General features: G+C 41.2%; 1 protein-coding gene across 20 annotated transcripts in view; it reads left to right on the forward strand.

Annotated features, from left to right (window-relative positions):
- Positions 1–22,537, forward strand: part of IKZF1 (IKAROS family zinc finger 1) — a 68,775-nt gene that overhangs the window by 26,708 nt on the left and 19,530 nt on the right. For 6 of the 20 annotated variants that reach the window (XM_085537969.1, XM_085537970.1, XM_085537971.1 and 3 more), the window contains one exon: positions 21,145–21,204. The exons of 13 other annotated variants lie outside the window; for them this stretch is intronic. In XM_085537969.1, coding sequence (XP_085394095.1) covers positions 21,145–21,204 — 60 coding nt within the window. Of the gene's footprint in view, positions 1–17,273; positions 17,385–21,144; positions 21,205–22,537 lie in introns of those variants that run through there. One more of the 20 variants, XM_085537978.1, reaches the window with a different exon arrangement.

Raw genomic sequence — 22,537 nt, forward strand, 5'->3', positions numbered from 1 at the left:
GGAATTGGGACAATGTTTTACGCTGGGGAGGACTTCTTTAAATGCACCATGCCAACCCTCAGGCTATTTTAGGGGAATGACACCGTACCAAGTGTTTGGACAGACCTTGCAACACCACTATCTGCTGTTTGTTGAAGGCTTGCTTTTTGCTTTGAGCAACTTCATGTTCAACCTGAGCGCTCTTCAGGAGTATGCTCTGAGTGTAAAGATTAATGGCTGGGCTGAGGTGTAGCATTGAGGGCCACCTGTCTCCACAGAGAAACCATTTTGATTTTGTTCACACACTCCTCATGTCGCTGAAACTTCATCTCCAGTTCCCCAGGCTCTGTTCCATTGCAAAATGTGCAAATGCAGTGGTACTGTGGCTTAATTTCTCGCCAGTAAAGATATGCAGCATTGCCATGTTACCACGGGTTTCCCCAGTGTAGAACAAGTACTTTTGTGGAGTAAGCTCATTTTTAGAGCTGTAATCCTAAAGCCATCCCTTATCAGAATAGGGCAGAGGTTCATCCTTGAACCATTCTTATTGTGCTCACTGGGCAAGTTTTCAAGTGTGTAGCCCTTACAAGATGGTATCTCCAGGAGAAAACATTGCCACATGTGTGGTTGCTAGGAATGCCGAAGCTCACTCTCAGTGTGCCATTTATGTTGAAGAAGTGTGACCATAACAAGTTGTTAACAAGTGAACGTGAAGCAACTGGGACCCCAGGCCTTTGGCCTCAAGAGGCAGATAATTGGGAATTATTCTGCCTCATCAAACTGCTTCTCTTAGTAAGTGAGCCAGCCCAGCAGCAGCCCAAAAGCAGCCCTGCAGCATGCAGTGTGAGACATTTTCTGCTGCTCCCACCCTCCCAAATAGGTGAATTCTGCATTGTAAAGGTGCACATGCAAGAAGCATGTACCTAAGAAAGTAATCCATCTGGGATCTATTTCTCTTTCGTTGTTTTTTACAAATTTTAAGGTAAAATTCAAAAATTTGTGAATAAAAATGGAATTAAGAATCCCATTGAAGATCTGTAGAGAATTAGTAAAAGCAGAGACAGCACAAAATTACTCAAAATTGAAAACCAAAACAGGGTTGTTCCAGAAATAAAAGTTAAGGTCCATGTTTTGCTCTTTGGTTTTCACCATCAATTTCCCTGTTTCTCCTCCCCCAGAGATAGTCTGAAAGTATCCAGCTTGGGAAGTGTGGTAAATAGAGCAAAGGTGGAGAAATGTAGAAGAATGAATTGACTTGCACACTTCCAAGCCAGATGAGGGTCTGATTTAAAAGGAAAAAAGAAAAAAGAGATCCAGTAGTCAGTGTACTGCAGAGTAAGGAGAACTTCCACATAAACCATTTGCTTTCACCATGGAAATGTTATTTCTGAAGAAGTAGCTCTTGCCAGAGTTGTCAGTAACTTGTGGATTGTTTTATAGAACAACACAAGAACATGCCTTCTTACTGATCCCTGCTCTTAAAAATGAAAAAATAAAATAAAATGAGGAATTGGTAATTCCTTCGTATAACAGAGTATCTGCACATGATTTTACCCTCCCTGCTGATTAAGTAATGCAACAGAAATGTGTAGTGCAATGGAAAGGCGGGTTTTAGCTAAAGTGGCTGACTCTTTCAGCTGTGTTGCAATTAATAGAAGGGGAAATATTCATTCTCCATATTTCATCATTTAAAAGCATCCTGTATTGGTAAGAAGCTGTGATCGGCCAACATCCTCACCATGGATTTGAACTTCCCAAATCTTTGGTGGTTTTAGTGTTATGTTTTTCTCTAAACTGAGATTGTGATTTATAATGATGGCTTAAAGTGTTTTTGTGTTTTTTGTTGGTTTTTTTTGTTGTTTTTTCTTTTTTGAGGGAGATCAGTCCTTTCGCATTCATAGCACTGTGAACCTCACAATTACATGGACTGAGATATTGGGCCTATTTTTTTCCTGTTGTGAATATGTGTTGCAATGCTCGGAAGTGGTGGCCGTGGTTGGTGATGAAGTGGGATGGTTTCACTAGCACTGAAATGGCTTCTGCTGGTCAGAGAACTCTGCTATTTCTGCCCCATGCACCACATCTATGTTTTGGAGCTATCTTTCCAGTTCTTTCCGTATGAAAGTTTCTTTTTGGGGAGAACACACGTGCATCAAGAATTCACCACAGTAAATTCATGTGCCTTCTTGTGAGGTCAGTGAGTTGGACTGAGACCCACTGCTTGCTTTTTGTGCCAAGAGTCACATACAGAAAGAAACACCTATATAGAAAGTGTTGAATTATTCAAGATTGCTTCCAACTCCAACCCCCAGCTGTCTGTATTCACAATACAGGCTGTTAATTTCACTATTTCTTCTGAGCAAACCACCCGGCTAGTCCCTCTGCTTCCCACTCCTTGCCCTGCCGGTATGGAAATGCAAAGCTCTGTGCATGGCTGGAGCCATGAGCAAGGAGCTGAGAATATCCCTTCAAAATCAACATGATTTTACCACAGAGGCACCTTCATTTTTGCATCACGGTTACTCAGTTTTCCTTCCAGAATCCAAATGCTTTTCTAACCAACACTTCACATTGCTGAAAGCTGGAGGGGAGGCAGGGGAGCCTTGTGGGCCAGTGGGCTGTGGGACTCTGTGTACTGCAGGTGTGGACCTACAGCAATTTATCTAGAAGTCAAATAGGAACTAGTCTTTTCCTGCCCATTTGTCCACATAATGGCAAGTAGAAATAAAAATGAGAAATGATAATGTGCTAGCAGAAGACTTCAGTGGCCTTGGAGCCTAACACGTATAAAAGACAGGGAATGAATAATGGTAATGAGACATTACCTCTGGTAGCAACACATTTGTCTAATCTTACCACTACATTGCTAGCAGATCCTAGTAAAATTGGTATCCTATCATGGGCTTATTGTGGTGTTAAGTGGATTTTTTTTCTCCCTGCAAAACAGTCTTGAGAAGTTTCATATTGTTTGTTCTGTAATTACACATTAATGAGTCTGTACATTTGCTGCATACTGTAACCACTGCTAATAAGCTCTTCTCCTTTGGGCTGTGAAAGAGACTGATTTATACAATACTCAATATAGCCCTTTGAGTTAAAGAGCCAATGCAAAAATATTTTTTATTCCTACAACTTTTTGTAACCCATTGCTTCTCTCCAGTGCTCCCATTGAAGTTTGAAACAACTGTGCGTTTTCCAGCCAAAGGAAAACTTTCTCCTTTTTATGTGTGCAAGCACATATGCAAACACACATGTACATGCAATGCGATAATGTAGGTCTGCACACATAAAATCATACGCTTGCAAAACTGAATTTCTCTGTGTGTACATGTGTGGGTAAAAGACTCAAAGAGGGCACAGGTACACAGAAAAGCGTTTCTCTTGAAAGCTGAGCTTTGAGTTCTTTTAACACAGAAAGAGCCTACAGACATGCAGTCCGCAAAATAAATGCATGTAACAAAAACATTTTTTCAAACCTAAAAGGGGAAAATGTTAGTTCCTGCTAACATGTCTGTATCCCTATAAGAAGTCTAAGTGTACATTCCATTTGGGAAGTGGGCAGTAGCTGAGGAAGATACATTTGTACCCATTGTGGCTTTTGCAGTCTCTGTAGACCCTAAGAGCCTCTGTGCTATAGAGGTGGAAGTCATAATTCTACCAGGGCCACCAAGAAGTTAAAGAAGAAAGGAAGTGCTGTGTAAAGGAGAGGCAGACCCGTGCTTCATTCCATTCCATTCCATAGAGGTGGTGCCCAGCAGAGCTTGTGCACAGCACCGCCTAGCCCAGTGAGGATGGCAGGGAGCAGGTGCTCCAAAGGCTCCATAGGCCTGGGAGAGAGTTTCCTGTAGGTAATGCTCCCCTACATAGAGGGAGATCTCCTCTTTTCTGAAAAGAGGCCAAGTAGTCTCTTGGGCTTCCTCTCTGAGGAAAAGGCAAATTAATCCCTGTCCCCGGCAACACTGTGATCATGGACTCAAGCCCTGTGAGCTCTCCTGGTGTGAACAGAGATTGTCCAGTTACCTTTGCTGTGCACTAGTTTAAGTGCCGCTCATTCATTCATTCAGATATTTTATTCAATTTATTTCCTACAGTGTTAGCCAGACAAATTCTGTAATGGAGACTGAGGACTAGGTTTATGAAATGGTTTCTTCAAATGATTCTTCTATGGTCCTATTCTATATGTAGAATTGTACAGTGACGTTTTGGGAGAAGTCTGGTCCTCAGAACATAGGGATAGGTTAATAATATGTTGAAATTATCACATGGAAAAAGCTGATATCTTTTATCTCTTGCTTGAGATACAGCTTTCCTCTAGAAGCTGTTGCATGCCTAACTTGTAGATGTCTTTCAGTAGCTAATTGAGCAAATGAGTACAAAGGCATAATTAAAAGAACAACTGAAACAGACATAGTAATGCACCCTTCTGTACCTCTGTTGCAGAAAGCAACAGTGGTTGATACATTGGGAATCTTCTTATTCTCTTCTTGAGGAGCTACAGTTAGGTGCAATGTATGACCCTTACAAAGGCAAGGCTTGTTGAGCAAAATGCAGTCTCCAGCCTTCCTGTTTGAGGACTGGTGTATGCTGTACAAAGGTTTTTTTTTCCACCATTCTTTTTTACCTTCAGTGAGAGCGAGCAAAGATAGTTATATTACTTGCATACTTCCTGAGAACACAGTGATCCCCACATTCTAGGCTGTGGGTTGTGTTTTTCATGTGCAGGCCTAGGATGAGTTGATCAGATAGCAATGTGGAGCTCTAGCAAATAGCACATTTGCATCAGCAGAAACAAATTTCACAAGACTTGCTGGGAAGGTTAGTCTCAGCATGCCACTGTCCTGCACTGCTAACAGACACTGCACATTCATCCGATAAAAAAACAACAACAGAAAATGAAACTTTCAACGTTCTCTTGTACAAACACTTGAGATGCACGTTACCCTGAAGGTGTGAGCCCACAGCCTTTCACTGCAACAGTGCCTTTCAGTAAAAGGAATTTGAGGTCCTGGATTAGCCAAACTTTGTCCTAGTGTCCAGGAGAGCTCTTAGCACTGATGAGAGAAGTAACAATCCTGATGTCTGACAATTTCTGGGAATCCACAGCCTGCCACTAGGATACTGGAAAAACATGGCTTTGAGCATCTTAGAAACTCAGAAGTACTCAGCCATTACAACTTCAGTTTTTTGTATGGGGTAAGGCAGTAACTTCTTTCCTTGAGATGCTCTCTTCCAAATGAACAAAGAATCGCTGGTCTGTCAGATATTTTTATCTCTTTTCTGACCATCTTACCAGTTAATGGACAGAATTCTAAAGGCAAAGTCTGACACTTGCCTAGCAGTGGCCTGGATTAGCCCATATGATCCACTAGAGCAAGTTGTATTTTCAGATTACACGTCTTCACAGATGGTGGAATTTGCAAGGTTTAGTTTGATTTCCAGACCTCACACTGTACTTCACAGAGCAGAGCAAACATGGCTCAGATATCAAAGTTTATGTTAGATAATGAGAAATAACAGCTTTCTATAAAGTTGCTTTACATTTTAGGAGGGAAGGTTCTCACCTTTTCCATTTGTCTTATTCTTAATTCAGCCACACAGTTTGGGCGTTAGCATGATACTTAGGTGCAGTATTAATCCTGGACTGAATAGTACTGATGTACTCTCCATCTTGGTAGCAACAAGTGGTTCCAATATGGCAGTTCATGGGATAGGTGGAGGTTTCCTAATTGTAGTACCACAACAGGCGACCTTACATGTGCCTAAGCAGCCTATGATTTATATTTTATTGACACTGAACATGGGAATGAACTTAGAGACACTGGTTTATGGAGAAATTAGTCACCGTGTGAGTAGTCCTTTCAATATGATCAATTTCTGTGTAAAGTAAGAGTATGATTTTGTGACTTACTGGTTCTCAGATCTTGAGTTCAGTGTTGTTCCCTTGAACACAAAAACAGACTCATATACCTACATATATTTAGATGCAGCATTAGAACTTTAGAGTTTTGCCTGTCTAAAAATCATCCCTATTTAACATCCTCACAGGCTCTATCACTGGCCAATAAGTGTCACCGCTTGAAAGTCACAGGTGAGCGCAGAAAACTTGTAACACACTGTTAGAATCCTTTCAGTTTGGTAAAGATGGGTGCTTTTTTGCAATATTTGGAAAGTGAAGCAGAAACTGAGCATGTTTTAAAAAGAGACAGAAAGAGTCCTCCAAGGGTACTTACACTGCCTAGGACATGAGACCAAGAGTGGAGAGGAAGTTTGACAAAATTTTGCCTGCTAGACACTTTCAGATATTCCATAAATGCTGAGAGGGCAGGAAAATGCCAAAACTGATAGTCTAAAAAGATCACAAACGCTTATGGGAGGCCAGATTTCCATCACTATATCTGATTTGTATAGGCAAGAGTCCAGGGCTGTGCCAATGCAACTAGGTGGAACTACAGTCAAACACTGATGTGACAGGAGAGTGAGGCTGATTCTTTGAGGATGGGCAGAGGGTGGTGAATCTTCAGTATATCTTCAGCTCAAGCTGTCTTAACTTGCAAGAGTTCAAATCTGTGCCATTGTCCAGGCTTTTCTTTTTGCTGAGATACTTCTGAAGGTCTTTTGAATCACTAAAATACTCCAGTAATTTGGTTTTGTAGAGATTTCACTGCTCATGACTGAACATACATGAGAAGCTCTACAGTTCTGACCTAGAGATGACACAGTTTTCAGTATTTAGTCATGTCCTCCCAATAAAGGTACAAGCTTAGCCCCTCTTTTGTTTCCTTTTTCAGGCCACTCATAGTTTCTGCCATGTTGATGGCAGTGTAGCAGGAATTTTTAAAATGTTTTGGATATTTTAAACAGCTTACACTGCTTTTTTTCTTGACGTAGTTACCTTTGTGACTTTTACTTCTCTCTCTCTAGACAGAGTGGTAGCATGGGAACAGGCTGGCTGAGGAAACTTACAGTTCCTTTCTTGCTCTTGTGTCAATAGCCTGTGGAAGAAAAAGTCTCCTTTTTGACCTGGATAATCCAAGATAAGGGAGAGCTGGCTGAGGGCTCCAAGCACTTGATCTCCAGCATTTTATGGATGTGAAGTTTACTTGGAGGGATGATAAAAAACTTGCGTACAATTCTGTGGGACATTTCACAGATTATGTGTGGCATTTTTACCAACACCTAAGTGATAGCAGCTACCACTGCTGTCTGCCCCATACTCCCCAGTTGCTTTCTATGGGACACGTGCCAGGAAGGTGATCACAGCATGTCCAGATTCCAGCTTTATGTGTAAGGACATGTGTAAAGCATGCATGCACACTGATACAGTAATCATTCCTGATAGCAGCAAAACATTTCAGTTTCCCCACTTAAAAAAACAGAAAAACAAACAAACAAACAAAAAAAGGTCTTATCTGTATTTAAAAAAAAAAAGAATTGAAAGATGCACAGATAGGGAAGTAAAGGCACATGATGGAATACTCTCCTTTCCCATTGCCACACAGGAAATCTGTGGCTGAGCTAGGAATTAAACCTAGATTTCCCAAGTCTGAATCCAGTGCCTTGTCCCATTTTGATGACATAAAGTTTGGTTCATTATCAAACTTTCTGTAGGCTGAAGTAGAAGGCCACTCTTTGTAAGGAAGAAAATTATTAAAATAAAAGTACTGTTTATACTCAGTGAGAAACTGAGAATAGTTCTGGACCACATATTGCCTATTTCTAATGCTATTTAACGTTCTCTTTTTTTTCCAAGTTTACATCAGCATAAAAATCCCCTTGTGGTATTGCTCCTTAACCAAGCAAACTACTCGTGCCTTTCCTGATGGCTAGGGCTGCAGTAGAGACCAATGCTTAGTTGTTTCCTGCTGTCCTGATTTAACAGTTAGTAGCATTATGACTGTCTTGACAGGAAAATAATGTTTCTGCTTCTTTCACTTGCCATTTCTCATCCAAAACCAAATTTGATCCATTTACTGTGGAGAACATCCAGAGCTAAGTAAGTTCTCTCTTACAGGGCTATTTTGACTTGATAGAGCATTGTTTCTTGAATAGTTTCATGACTGATTTTTGTCTTTGTAAGTGCTCTCTGCAACCCTCTGATAGGATGCTGTGGTGAGGTGGAGATCAGCCTCTTCTTCCAGATAACAGCGATAGGATTAGAAGTAATGGCCTTAAGTTGCATCAGAGGAGGTTCAGTTTGGATGTTAGGAAAAATTCCTTCTTGGAATGAGTGGTGAGGCATTGGAACAGGCTGCGCAGAGGAGTGGTGGAGTCACTGTCCCTGGAGGTGATAAAGGAAAGGGCAGAAATAGTACTTAGGGACATGGGTTAATGGCCAGTATTGGTGATAGGTGGACAGTTGAACTAGATGATCTTAAAGGTCTTTTCCAGCCTTAATGATTCTACAGTTCTAAGAGAGGCCCCACTTAAGTTAAAACCAGACTAGAACCAGAAAAGCCAGGAGCACTCAGGTCATAGTCCTCACACCCAAATTATACAGAAAACCTTCTGTGTAACAAATAAGGTGGGTAAAACCATCACAGTGGTCATAAATCTCTCATATACAAGGACTGCTTTGAAAGTAATGCCTCCTATTTCATGACATTGGCCCACAATGTCAGAGGCAGATGTTGGTGGGATGGTAGTAGAGGTTAAACCTTCCCATCAAGATTCTTTTATATTTTGTTGCTGCGTGACAAACGGCAGCAGAGGGGCGGTCTGAATGAATGGCATCTGACTTAGAAGTGTGTATGGAGCAAAACTGTGTCACTGCATTCCTCCATGTGAAAAGAAATGGCATCCATTGACATTCATTGATGCTTGCTGAACATCTATAGAGATGAAACAGTGGATGTGAGCACAGTGTGTTTCAGCAGTGGTGACAGTACTGTGAAAGACAAGCCACATTTCGGACAACAATGCACAGCTGTCATAGCACAAAATGAACAATATCTTGATCAGCTCATCCACACCAATTGGCAGATTATGACCAGGAAAACTGTGTGTGGAGCTGAATATCAGCTTCAGTATCAGGAATGATGGTGGCAACATTGGAATGTAGCAGTGTGCCAGGCAGGTCCCATTAATGTGCGCACAAGAATAGAAGGAACACCATATGAAAGTTTATTAGGACCTTTTGAACCAATATAAGGCTGAAGGTGAAAGTTTCCTGGACCACATCATTAACTATGATGAGATATGGTGTCACCACTATAAAGCAGGAATCAAAACAACAGTCAGTGGAATGACATGTGAATTCTCCATCAAAGAAAAGGTTGAAGACACAGCCCTCAGCTGTCATAGCATCTGTGAAGCAGAAGGTCACCTCTGCTGTTGCAGATTTTTACAAGAGTGACATGAACACTCTTGTTCATTGCTGGTGAAAGTGCATAACTAATATTGGTGACTGTATTGAAAAACAGTGTTTTGTAGCTGACAATTTGCTCTATCGAGTAGTCTTACTGACCTCTTTGTTGTAATTTCCATGGAAATAAATAGCGTGCATTACTGCTGTTATCACCTATATGTATGTACATGGACATATATGCACAGAAGCAGCATTTACTTGTTTGTGAATAATACAGCTTGATCACACTGCCATTCCTACAAAAGTATTTATAGAATCATAGAATGGCTTGGAATAGAAGAGACCTCAAAAATTATCTAGTTCTAACTCCATGCTGTGGGCAGGGCTACCACCCACCAGCTCAGCTGCCCAGGGCCCCATCCAACCTGGCCTTGAGTGCCTTCAGGGATGGGCACCACAGCTTCTATGGGCAGCTCTGCCAGCACCTCACCACCCTTTGTGAAAAACCTCCCTCTGACGTCTAATCTAAAAATCCCCTCCTTTAGTTTAAAACCATTTCCCCTTGTCCTATCACTATCTACTCACTTAAAAAGTTGATTTCCCTCCTGTTTATAGTCTCCCTTTTCTGCAGTATATATGATACTTGACAGTGAGCTAGAGCTATTATTGCTATATCTGTAAGGAAGCACAAAAGCACTTAGAATTGCAGGATGGGAAATGCAGTGCAGCTCTCCAACAGTCACAAGGTCTAAGGGAATGCTGCCGTTCAGAAGCTAACTCCTTCATACACAGGTAAATTCCTCTCTTCTCTTTCCTACGTGTTCCAAAATATATCAGCTGTAGCTGAAGAACTCAATACTGATTGAGTGGCCCAGAACATATTTTCTATTTTACAGATAAACAGTAGGGAAAATATCAGAGCCGGCTGGTGCTTGCTGTGCAAGTGTTTCAAAGAAAGTGAAGCCTCACTAATACCCATTTCTTATCACCTCCTGACAGCCTCCTTTGTGGGGGAATAGCCACAAATGGTTTCAAACAGCTCTTCCAACAGGGTAGTTTTCACACAGTGATGAACAAATAATTATACCACAGTACACCTTTGTGTAACACTCCTGTCTTCATTTACATACAGGATTTCACCACTATCTTCCTGAAAAACTACAACATTCAGTTAGCCAACAGATAAGATAAGACTGGAGCTTGACGCAAAAAGTCAGCATAATTCTAGGGGCTGTGATATTTATAGAGGGTCATTTTACAAGTTTTACTTTTTACTCATCCCTTCATCAGATTAATTCTTACAGAAAAGTCCCTGAGATAGGGGGAGAGTAAAAGGCTCAGTCATACGCTGTTCTTTAATAGATTAACATTCTGCTTTGTATCTCTTTTGCCTACAAATAGAGAAGAGAAAATTCTTCATGTGAATTTTAAATACTTTCTGCTCCAGCCAAGTTTCATTCTGAATTAGCAGGACAGAACAGTACATAATTTCAGGGGAAGGACTTCCTAAGCTGTTTGCTCCATCCCCTGGCAGTCATGCAGGATTGCCTTGTTAGGCAATCCCTATTCTTCTTTAGCTAATTTCCTTCAGCACTCTTCCACCACTCTGCTCTCAGCAAAGAATAGCCATTGCCCAATAGAGCACTCTCACCCTAAAGTGAGGCATCTTGAGGTCCTTCCTTTGTGTTTGATTTCCCTCTTTTCTTCCTCAGAATGATGCCCATTCTTGTCCATCCTCTTGATATGAAGAGGAGAAGCAGAGTGCTAGGTTCAGCTTTGATGAAGTCGGGCTGCCCCTGCAGTAGCACAGTTCAGTAACTCTCTTAAAGTGGGAAGGAGAGTACAGGTCAACTGAATGAAAGCTGGAAAGGAGTAATCTGGGAGATTGTTTTAGGGGCAGAAAAGGCTGAGCCTGTGTGTATTTTGTGTGTTGTATTTTTTTTCTTCTAAGCCACCAAGTATAATTCCTGGTCTGTGCTTCCCTTTCTGTCACTTCTCCATAATTCTTAGCATTTCAGTTAGGCTGCTCTCTCTCGGCTGCTTCCTCTTTTCCTGCTTTCCTATATTTCATTATTTGCACTTCTTCCTCTTCAAGGCCTTTTACAACAGAGCGAGGAGGATGTGGAAACCCGGTTACAATATGACACACAAACTGCAGTGTCACAACTGCAGCTATTGAGTTTCACCTCCAGGAGTGTGCAGAAGCAGGTCCAAGTGGAGGGACCAAAGGGGGTGTGAGAGGAAAAGGGGAAAGATTTATAAATAGGGAAGAGAAATGACAGAAAGTCATGAGGCTTCTGGCCCAGGAACTTGAGATAATGTCTTCCCACATAGTTTAAGATAATCCCAGACTGAACAACCACCATTTCCTTGAATGCAGTGACAGACGGCAGCCTGTTTGAAGGTCTCCCATGATACCACTGCAACTGAGATAAAGCCCTGACATGTTCCTGAACTTGAATGTGGAGGAAAGCAGGGAATCTGAGCAGACGTTTAGGCCCTATGGCACATTGCCCTTTCAACAACAACAACAACAAAGCAATAGAACACCCCTAAAAAAAAAAAATATAGTAGCTCTGTATGTGTGTTAATTAATCATTTGAAAGATGCCATGGGTGAGAACAAGGAGGTGATTCAGCCTTCTTGTGATTTCTGCAGCTGGGAATGTTTTCCCTCAGACTTCACTACAACTATTTCTAGGGCACCCAGTACTTAGAGGTGCACATTTCTTTTTCTGGAGTTTTCTAGAAACCTTTCTTGTTGGTTGATCTAAATTTACATCATGGCAACTGATATAGAACTTGGTCCGAACTTCTAGGTCATGACAGATGCTAAGGAGATAAACAACTGTGGGTCGGGAGGAAATGGGTAATGTGTCCAGACTGCTCTGAGTGTTTGTGGAAGGAGTTAGAGGAACAGCAGATAGAGGTTTCCTGTTAAGCCGGACAAGGAGGAAGCTGTGATGTTTCTCATCTATGGCTGCGATTAGACTCAAGTTCAACAGCATTCTTACTGTGGGTTTCTTTTTCTCTACTCATCCTGAGAAGCTCAGGTTGTGTTAAAAGTCTGAAAACCACTGTAAATCAAGGAGACTTGAACTCACAAATAATTCAGAATTACTCTCCACTGCACAGTTGTTTGCATTCTGTAGGGTGCTGTGGTGGAGCATGCATTTGGAAGTCTCCTTCTGCTGCAAGGAGACAATGCCTGAACCAGGTCTGGAGCTTTGAAATCAGGATACGTCAATATATGTTCTTTTTGCTAACTACATCTCCACTCATCAGTTTAAAAGTCATGGCAAAGAATTTGTGAGAGCCTAACATATACCTGTCTGAACACGCATGCTGAACAGGGAGTGGACCTGGTTTTTAGATTCCCAAAATTTAGATACAGAACTTCAGACAGTGGTCTGATTTCTCAATTATCAGTGATTTTCAGGCTGATCCGTCTTTTCTGATCTTTTAGTTTTGTTAGAGCCTCCAGCTGAAGAGTCACAAAACATTAGTTTCTTTCTGTGAAAATCTCGTATTGGTAGACAGGATTACTTGGTACTACAGCCAGAAATTAAGGCCTTGATGAAAGAATTTCTGTGGTCTGAGTTACGTAGGTTTCACTTGATCGTAATAGTCACTTTGGGGCAATTTATGACAGTGGGCTCAAGAGCAGTGCTATTGAAGATCCTTTAATTCAACAACTATTATTTTGTAAGCTTTGAACCCTTGTAACCCCCAAAGATCTGCCAGAAACATGTTGGCTTATATGCTTTGCTGATCTATCCATGTGAAGAAAACGGTTGCATTTTGATGTGATACTGATTCTCAGCATGGTATTTGTGACTGTTTGAAGATTGTGATCTTGACTGTTTCCAGTGAGTTTCAAATTTCAAATTACTCACTCAAGAAAGTGGTAAATAATCTTAAAACACAGTGCCTTAGGCACTGCTAAAGATTTGAGGAAGCTGGACCTCAGTGGCCAACCATATTGGCCTTTCTCATTTGGTGGCATAACAGCTACACCAGAAGTCCAAGTAGCTTCAGTTTAGAGCATTCTTCTGCAGCATGGCTCCCTTCTGATCTTTGAGACATCTTTCAGAACATTAACTGGGACTCCTAAGTTCAGGAGTTCTAAATCACCACTGAGGGGCACTTAGAGATGAGAGCTAGGAAGTTGTCACAAGCTTGACCACTTTGGGTGTCATCTTCTTCCTGGGCTATTTTTAGGGAAGAATAGCCTTACTAAAATAAACCTCCTCATGGTTTATATGTGGCCTCTTAAATTAGAAAAGATTCTCAAAGACTCTTTTCACCATCTGCGAACATCAATCACCACATCTCCATCACTGATGTCTTCAGTGGAATTATACACACTTAGCACGAAAAGTTATGGCCACCTGCATCCAAGTGCTCTAGCTGCAAGACTTCATTCTGATCTCTTTTGCATTTGTGTAGCAGAACTTAAAAGGTGTAAAGGCAGTTCCTGATGTAATATGTTTTACATACATAAAATTCTTTAGCCCAAACTTCTGTCATGGGCATTTTTCACTTCATTCTGAGTAACTGGGATTTTTGGAACAATCTCTTCTTCCTTCTGAGTCAGCTTTTAAAGAAAGCTAATGAAATTAAGGTTTTTCTCTTAGCACTGTGATCAAAGACCCAAGGAAACACTATACATTGCAATCGTTGGATGCTACACAAAAAGGAAAGTTATGTCAAGGGTAACATCAATGAGGCAATGAGAGTTTGTTTCTCCTGAGGTAAAAACAATGAAAAAGCAGATAGGAAAACTGACCGAAGAAGTGAGGAAAGACAAGTCCTCCAAAAATTTGGGCTGAATGGACTTGTTCTGCCGACTACCAGAATAATCCAGATATTTCAGCTCTCAGTAGTCTCCCAGAATCACTGAGAGTTCCCTGCCAGCCAGCATGGAAGACTGATTGCCAGGAAGGAGCACTAGAGCCTGTGGCAAAGCACTGACTGTAATATGATATGATGAGAAGAAAGTAATTTTGTCTTGATATTTTTTCTCCTCAAGACCTAGCTGGTATACCCATATTCAGAGAATTTCTTTAGGATTTTTGTAGAACAGTTTGTGCTTCTTCCCCAGATGTAGACTAGGATTTCCTTTCAGTGGACTGTTGAGCACACTGTGATCAGGTAATCAGCTGTTTACACTGAAAAGCCTTCTGGCAATATTTCTGCAACACAAAAAGAAAAACCTTCAGTAGTGTCAAATAGATACTTCTAGAAAAGTAAGTGAACGCTCAGGAGTAGCATGACTAAAGCAAGCTACCTGTGGATTACCTTCTTTGTACAGCCCTGAGAGACTTACTTCGATAATGTGAAGACTGTATTTGATCTTCTTTAACCTAGAACCAATTTCCAGTATCCTTGTTTGTTTTGTTCACTGTCCAATGGAGGAGAATTGGCTCTGGAATTTGTTTTGACAGTAGGCCATTCAGTAAAATTGGTATCAAATATTCCCTCTTATGTGTTGAAATAGCAGGATTCCTCTCCATTTCAGCCTCTAACCTCTTACTGAAAGAGCAGACTGACAACGCACAGCATTGGCCCAGCACCCATAGGCACCTCCCCAAATCTAAACACAGCTGCTTAATCTAATTTTAGATCTACTAATCCTTTTGCAGCTGGGGAACTATTGACATTTGTGTCAGATAACACTCAAAGCATCATCACGGTAGTAAACAGTCCCCAGTAAAAGTCCCTGAATCTGTCTCACTGACTGAGAAGGCATAATGTAAATGTGCAAAAGGGAGGACTCACAAGGCCAGATCCTGAGCCAGTGAGGATGTGTAGCACTCCAGGGACAAGATGAAAGATGTCTATGTAGTCCACTGAGTTGGAGCATGAAAAGGGGAAAGTTTGCAAAGGCTAGTTTTGCATGAAGGGCAAGGCAGATTTACGTGCTCTGAAGCAATATGCAAACAGTTCTCTTTTTCCACCCCTGTGCCCTCCCTGCACCACAATGGCAAGCCTGGGAGCTGTGTCCTCCCTCCCACTGACCAAGGACAACTGCCAAGCGTTTGCTCATCTGCAGAGCAGTGATGACTATCTGTATCTGGTACAAATCTGACCAAATGCCCTGTGTTTGTATTCTTGTTCTCTTAGGCTTAAAGTTCCCCCTTGAACTAGTGTTCACATCATTTGTATGTACCTGAACCCATTAAACATGCAATTTTGCTTTACCCTCTGTTTCTGCATTTGCTGAGCCCTTTGATTTGGCTAGGGATGCCCACAGTATCCTCGGGATTGTAGTTCAATCAGGTCAACTTCCAGTTATGTCCATATGGCTTCTGGTAAGACAGTATTTGTCTCTCTCATCTGTAAAGAGTGTCTTTGATGTCCTTGTTGAATCTTGTTTTAGTTGCTCCTCTTCTCCAAAACAGACTGTTTTGCAGATGCACACTCTGCATGAAATGCAGGGGGCCTTTTTGATTTCAAGGCTTTCGTTTTCCCTTTCTCCCAGGCTGCCATTTGTGACTTCCTTTAGCTAGAATTTCATTGCATTAGTTGAAGAAAGGTAATCACCTATGAATTTCATCCAAATATGCCTTGTGGAGATATTAGAGAAGAAGGATGCCTTACAGATGTTAGGTTGTGGAATGTATGAGACTGTTTTTCTTGGACGACTGTTGCTGCAATGGGAAGAGTGTAAAGTGCAAAGTTTATGGAATTTCTGGAGGATTCAGCTTCACCAGTGACAAACTTAGCATATAAACATGTTTCCACACAGATATACCACTGTGAGCCAGGAATGTTTTCAGTCCTTTCCCAGCTTACTTTTCATAGCTGAAAAGTATCAAGAAGGGCTGTTATCAACAAGCCTGTAGCAGTTTCCTTAGCTTCTCTGTCATGTGGCCAGTGAAGGACACAGTGCTCCTTATAGAGGAAGCATGGGTTACACACGGAACTTGAGAAATAGGTTCAGTATGTCTTGTAGGTGCTGGTTTAGTAGCTTGGTGAGTAATGGTGATAGGAGGATGGTTGGGCTAGATGAACTTGTAGGCCCTTTCCAACATTGCGATTCAATAATTCTGTGATTCTTGATAAAGCTCTTTCTCCTTCAAAATTCTGTTTCATTGGCAATTCAGATAAACACAAGTAGCCAGGTAGTTACTGTTTCTTTGAAAAAACTACATGAACCCAGTACAAGATGTACCAACCAGTAGCGTGATAAAGGCTAACTATAAACACAAACTAGATCAGGCTCTTGGATGGTTTCCTGCTGAAACACCAACCCACTGCGGAGAGCACTTAGCTTCAGTCGTGTGAGTAGATTTCAGGGTCACTACCTGACTCTCTCTGTAACCTATCCATCTTTACTTGTACATCAAAGGATGCTTATGGCTAAGCCACTGGAGCTTACTGGGAGTCTGCGCAGTGGAGTTAGAGTCCCTTATTTTTTATAACAAGAAAAGAAACATTTTACTTGTTTGTTTGGTAGTCTTCCCTGCAGCCTGATCTCGGTGCAGCCCCAGAAAGCTGTGTTGATGCATTTTGCTCCCTGCAGCATGCTGCTGAAGCCAAGGCTTGTAGGCAAGGCAGGCTCTGGGGCTTGCACCGCAGGTGTCCACAGCTGGGTGGCAGTGGGAGGAAACAGTGGTAGAGGATGATGAGAAGGGTGGAGTACCTTGTGCTGGTTGTCCCACCAGAGATAGCTTATCTGAGGACATTGGTCTTTCTGGAATAATATCCATTTGATTGGAAGCCAAAATTAGAGTGGGGCAAAACTGGCTGCCAATGTCTGATTGGCACTTGTTGTCAAAGGGGGTGCAGTTCTGACTCGGCAGGGACGGTCTTCTTATCCAGTGTACCCAGTCTGCTGTACCTACAGGTGTGCCTCTGTGGGCTGTGTTACACATCTGCCTGTAATTTTTGCCTCTCTTTAAAAACCAAGCTGAGAGCTTCTAATTAAAAAGCTGTCAATTTTATCTGCTACCCCCTCTTTGCCACAGTGCAGCCTCCAATGTAGAAGTCAGGACTCTCAAGTGAAGTGATAAGGTGCGTGCTCTATATCGGGGCTTCCTCACCAGACTCAGACACTCACCTCCCTGGTGTTTGTGCTCTCGCTGTCTTGTAACATGGTGAGTGCTGGCTCCTTTCCTAAACAAAACCCTGTGTAACTGTGCAATATGGGTTGCATACAGCCTATTTTATTTACTAGTTATTTTTATCTATAGCAATTAAGTCTCATCATAGGTTCTAGTCTTTCAGGCAGTTCTGAGCTGACCTCTAACTTTCAGCATTTTGCACATGCAGATACTACTAATGCCTGATAAACTGGGCAGTGCGGTGCTATGTGTAGAAAAGACTGGGCAAAACAGTCATGTCTAACACACTTTGCTATGCTGCATCTTCTGAATTTTATTTACTCAGGGCTTAGATCATTGCATAGCTCGTTATGATTGCTCTGCCCAGGCCTTTTGTTGGCTTTTATATTTTTTACAGCTACATGATTCTTCATGTCCCTGTCAGAAGCTCATAAGGTAAAGATACTATTAGTGGAAACACAAGTTAAAGAATGTCTCTGTTGCTGTCAAGCCTTTCCAATGAAAAAATGAATCCTTAAATATTCTGTGAACAAACAGTCTCCTGAGCGTCTTGTATTCCTGAAAACATCCTTTACCTGCAGTAATGCTGTCTGAATAGAACTGAGGCCATAGTTAATGACTAGGTCATGAAAGTGGGAAAGTATGGATTCTAGCTCATAGCCACGTGTGAAGGTTTGATGCACAGAACAGAGTACCTGTTATGCCTTATCAAAGAATTATCAAGTAGAATTGCTTGCAACACTATTTTATCTGTATCTTTCACTTATGTAAACAGGAAGAGATCCTGGCTGCTTTTATTGACAGCCTCATGAGTTGGGGTGGTTTATTTCAGTCTAATAGGCTTTTTTTCCTCTTGATCCACCTTTGTAGCAACATTTTATATAATTCGCCAGCACAAATGATGTTAAAGGTTTTCTCCTTCTCACCATAATACTCTCAATCCATTGCTCAAGTGAATCAAATATTGTTGCAGCTTCATCTGTCTACTGCTTGAATAGTTGTGATGCCTGCATGCAAAACTCTTGCTGGACTTTAAAGCTACTGTTAATCATCAGCTAACATCAACAAAATGCTTCTGACTTGTCATGAAATAACAAATGAGCCGTCCAAACAAAAAATGCATACACTCAAATTATTTGAAAAAGCTTCAAGAGGAATTTTCTTTGCTATTGGCTGCTAAGTGCAAGCAGAAATTTGCATAATGTCATGACCAAAAATTAGATTATTGTGGTTACTTTCTAATATAGGCTAAAGGACAACTCTTTATCACATCTGTATGCTATGTGATGCAGTTAAGTACCTTCACTGCAATAAAAGGTACTCAAATCCCATTAAAAATCAAGGGGAGTTAGGTACTTCTATCCTTCAAATTCCTAAGCAACTTCAGTATGATCTGTTTTTTTTCTGTTACTCCCTGAATACCTTTGAGTAGGTCAGCGGTCCTAGCCAGGTCTTATTATATTTCCTCTTTAAAATCCCTGCAGACAAGATTATGAGTTAGGATGTGAAGTTCTCTTTCAAATCAGATTTTAGTCCAGGCACTCCAAACTGTGATAGTACCAAAGTTTCACAAAACTTTGAAAGGTGTTTAAATGTCGGAGAGAGCCCACGTGGAGCTGAAGACAAATCACTACTCCTACACATGCTTTTTCCCCGGCTGCCTACTCTCTTGTCCTTTAAAAGCTGCTCCTTCAAGCCTTCCTGTTTCCAAGGAAGTCCATTTGGTTTCTCCTTTCTCCCCACTAAAAGGCTCTTTTGCTCATTGCAAAACTACCACCTTCCCTCTTGGCATGGCTTAGTTCTTTCCAGGGAAGTGTGACTCAGGCCTCCATCCATCTTCATGTCTTTCTGGGTGTCCCAGCCGGAGTGCCATGCTGAGCCAACTACACTGCCCTCCTCAAGGAAACAATGCTTGGATCTGAAAAGACAAATAAATCGTATTGTCACTCCTCTTCCCCTTGTCATGTCAGTTCTTTTTTGCCCAAATACTTTTGCATAAGCCACCTTTTGTCATGGCAAACACTCTTCATTACATAAATTTCAAATGCTCTTCAGAAAATCCAGAGTGAAGCTCTCATTAGCGCAAGAAACCCACAGGATGCCCTTCTTTTGGTTGAATTTTCCATAGTGTGGGTAGGTCCACAGGGTGGTGTGGGCAAAGTGGCCAGTACAGTGACATTGATGCACTGTACATTCCTTGAACATAAAAAAAGGGCTTGGTTTAGACATCCCGAGATTTCACCAGTACAAAGACAGTATTGGTGTACATAGGGGGTACAGAGAGAGTAAAACGCAGAGCTTTACAAGGTGATCTCCAACAGAGCTTAAGTCAATTAATAAGTAAAGCTTTGATGGTGTTAGAAGAGCCAATGAAAAACTGTTAGAATGAATTATTGTACAGGTAATTAATGCCTGCACGTATGTGTATGAGGACATGAAGTTATCGGACACTATTTCTACAAAGACTGTATTGAGTAATTGTTTGAGAAACCTGTGCAAATGCAATGTTCTTAATCAGTGCATCTGAAAAGTCTGATTCCCAGCTAGTTGTGCCCCAGGACCAATTTTGCCCACTATAGCAAGGGAGGGACAGAACATTTCTCACAAAAGAAATGGAAAATTTTATTGTTTTCCTTTTTTTCAGTACAAGTCTCGAGATAAAGCTGTGCAGCCTTTTTTTTCCCTGCATTTCTCAGCCAGACTCGAAAAAAATCCTGAGTATTTCTGCTGGAGTGGTTCTCTTCCCTGTTCCTTCTCCTGTATCAGTGGATCTTCTTAGAATAACTTTATTTTGAAAAACAGGACTGCAAAATGTGCTAAATTTGAGCATGAAGAGATTTTGTTTGCTAACTAGACCTATACATTCTCTTTGAGAAGCCAGGGGTGGGATTGTGGCCTCACCATGTCTCTAAAGTGAGCTTCCCACCCAAAGCAAATCTGTGGTGAGCATTGCTGCAGGGACATCCTGGGTGCCAACTCTTCTTTATGCAGAGCTGCTTTGCTCAGGGGAGCTGTGCTGCTCCAGAGACATTGCTGCAGAGCTTAAGTGAAGTTTGAGGAGATCAATATCTCTGTCACTGCTAACAGCAAGTAATGAACTGTATCATTGCCACTATCAGCGTACCCCAGACCATGTTAATTTGCACTTAAGTGTTTATGCAGCTGCTTTTGTGTAGATACAGTCTGTATACATTTCTGTATCAGAGATACAAATATGTGCCAGTGCACAACTGGATGTGTAACCTAACTCTTTGTTCTTCCATTATATAAGTTCATTAGACACACAAAGAAAACAATGCAATTTAACTTTTACAACTGCAGTCACTAGAACTGAGCTCAGATAAAGAAGACATCTCTACCAGTTAAAGAGAATGATGGCATAAGGCCTTCTTGCTTCAGGGGCTGTGGTTTCCTTGAGACTGGGAGAAGTCTGGGCTAGGTGCTCTGCTCCTGTTTGCCTTTTATCTAGATGTTTCAGCCAAAGTTCTTCTTGACTTCAGTAGGATTTAACCTATGAGCAAGGGGGATGCCCAAGAAAGGTTATGCTTTTAGAAAACATGATAAAATTGATTGGATGCTTTGGAAAATGTGTCATTTTTACAAATCAGAGACATCAGAGGGAGGTCTGAACTCCTTTGCTTGCTGTCCTACTGCTTTGTCCTGAACTGCTTGTGTTGCTTCTGCAATGGTACCTCTTTCTCCTATGTATTTTGTGTACGGTGATAATGTCATCTTTAACATTTACTGCTAGCTGTACTACAAGACAGCATTCTGTTTGCCTTCTTTATTGCAGCTGCATATGGGGCAGAAGGCTTTAGGGACTTTCATGCAATAATTCCCAAATCTTTTTCCCGTAAGTATACTGCAAGTTCAGCTCGCTGAATTCAGAGCATTTCCATCTAGTTGCTATTTCTGTTATTTTTGTGTGTCATTTCACCTCTCAGAAATGTTCATTTGTCCACTTACGCTTCCAAAGTGTTTAAGTAGTGTGATCTTTTTGCTTTGTTCACATTTTGTTTCAACTTAACATGAAGCTTCCTTCAAAAGCCTTCTCCAAACACCAAGCAGGCGAGGCATATGCAATTAATTTATTTACATAACCAATTATTACATTATTATGTACATATTTACATACAAATTATCATTCTTATGATTAAGAGAACGCACTTGTTGTGTGATTTATAGAAAATCTGTCATAGATCTGTCATTCTCAAGGTGAATAGTTCTATTGCTGCTGTTCACTACAGTGAAAACAATACCACAGGGCAGTATTCTGCTAATTCTGTAGAATATGGTAGAACACCTCTGATTAGCTACTTCTACCATCTTTGTCAGTCATTGTTTTGTCACTGTTTTTTTTCCATACCGCTAAAATATTTCCCCCTTTAGGACATAATTGTTAAAGGATACCTGCTGGTTTGGACGTGCATTTTAGCTATCTTACATATGATTTTTACTATAATTTATATTAATTTTCTTTTAATTGAAAAAAACATTCAACTGCCTACAGTGGCAGACTTTATAAAAAGTGTTCAGCCGTGCAGTGTTCAGAGAGGCAAACGCCTTTACTCCAAGCATGTTTCCCAGCAGGGCTTTCCTTCAGACGCTGTCATCAGGCACATCCCTGCAGTCCGGCTGGAACACATGGGAGGTTGCAGGGAGTCACAGGGAAAAGTTGAGGAAATATTTCATTTTTCAAGTGAACATTAGGATCTTTCAACCTTTGATATAATTAGCACCTGCAGCTTAATTATGTCATTGCTGCTGCAGCACTTAGGAATAAGGCAATGTAATTACTGTAGCACAAAGAGACCTGGCTCCCTATGGGATGAAGCTGTCCCTTACGTAGACAGCTAGCCACTACAGTAAATTATCTCCTCTGGGGTTCTGGAGAAGAACTGGGTTTTTCACTGAAAGAAAATGAAGATTTGTTTTTTTTGGGAGCTAAATGAAGAAATGTTTTTTCATTGAAGTCATCAGATCAGAAAACAAGGAATTAATGGTAAAGATAGTTTATTCTACCAAAAATAAATGAATAGATAAAAAGATAACAGTCCTGCGGAGGGAAGAGGAATGAATAGTACTGTGAGCTGATCTGAACCATGACCCATTTCTGTAACATTTAGGTTTGAAACAGATATAGTCTACCAACCTACAAGCAGTCACATGTAGTCAGACTTTGCCAA

The sequence above is a fragment of the Coturnix japonica genome, chromosome 2 (assembly GCF_054131305.1).
Source record: "Coturnix japonica strain WE chromosome 2, WE-NBRP24, whole genome shotgun sequence".
Lineage (NCBI taxonomy): Eukaryota > Metazoa > Chordata > Aves > Galliformes > Phasianidae > Coturnix > Coturnix japonica.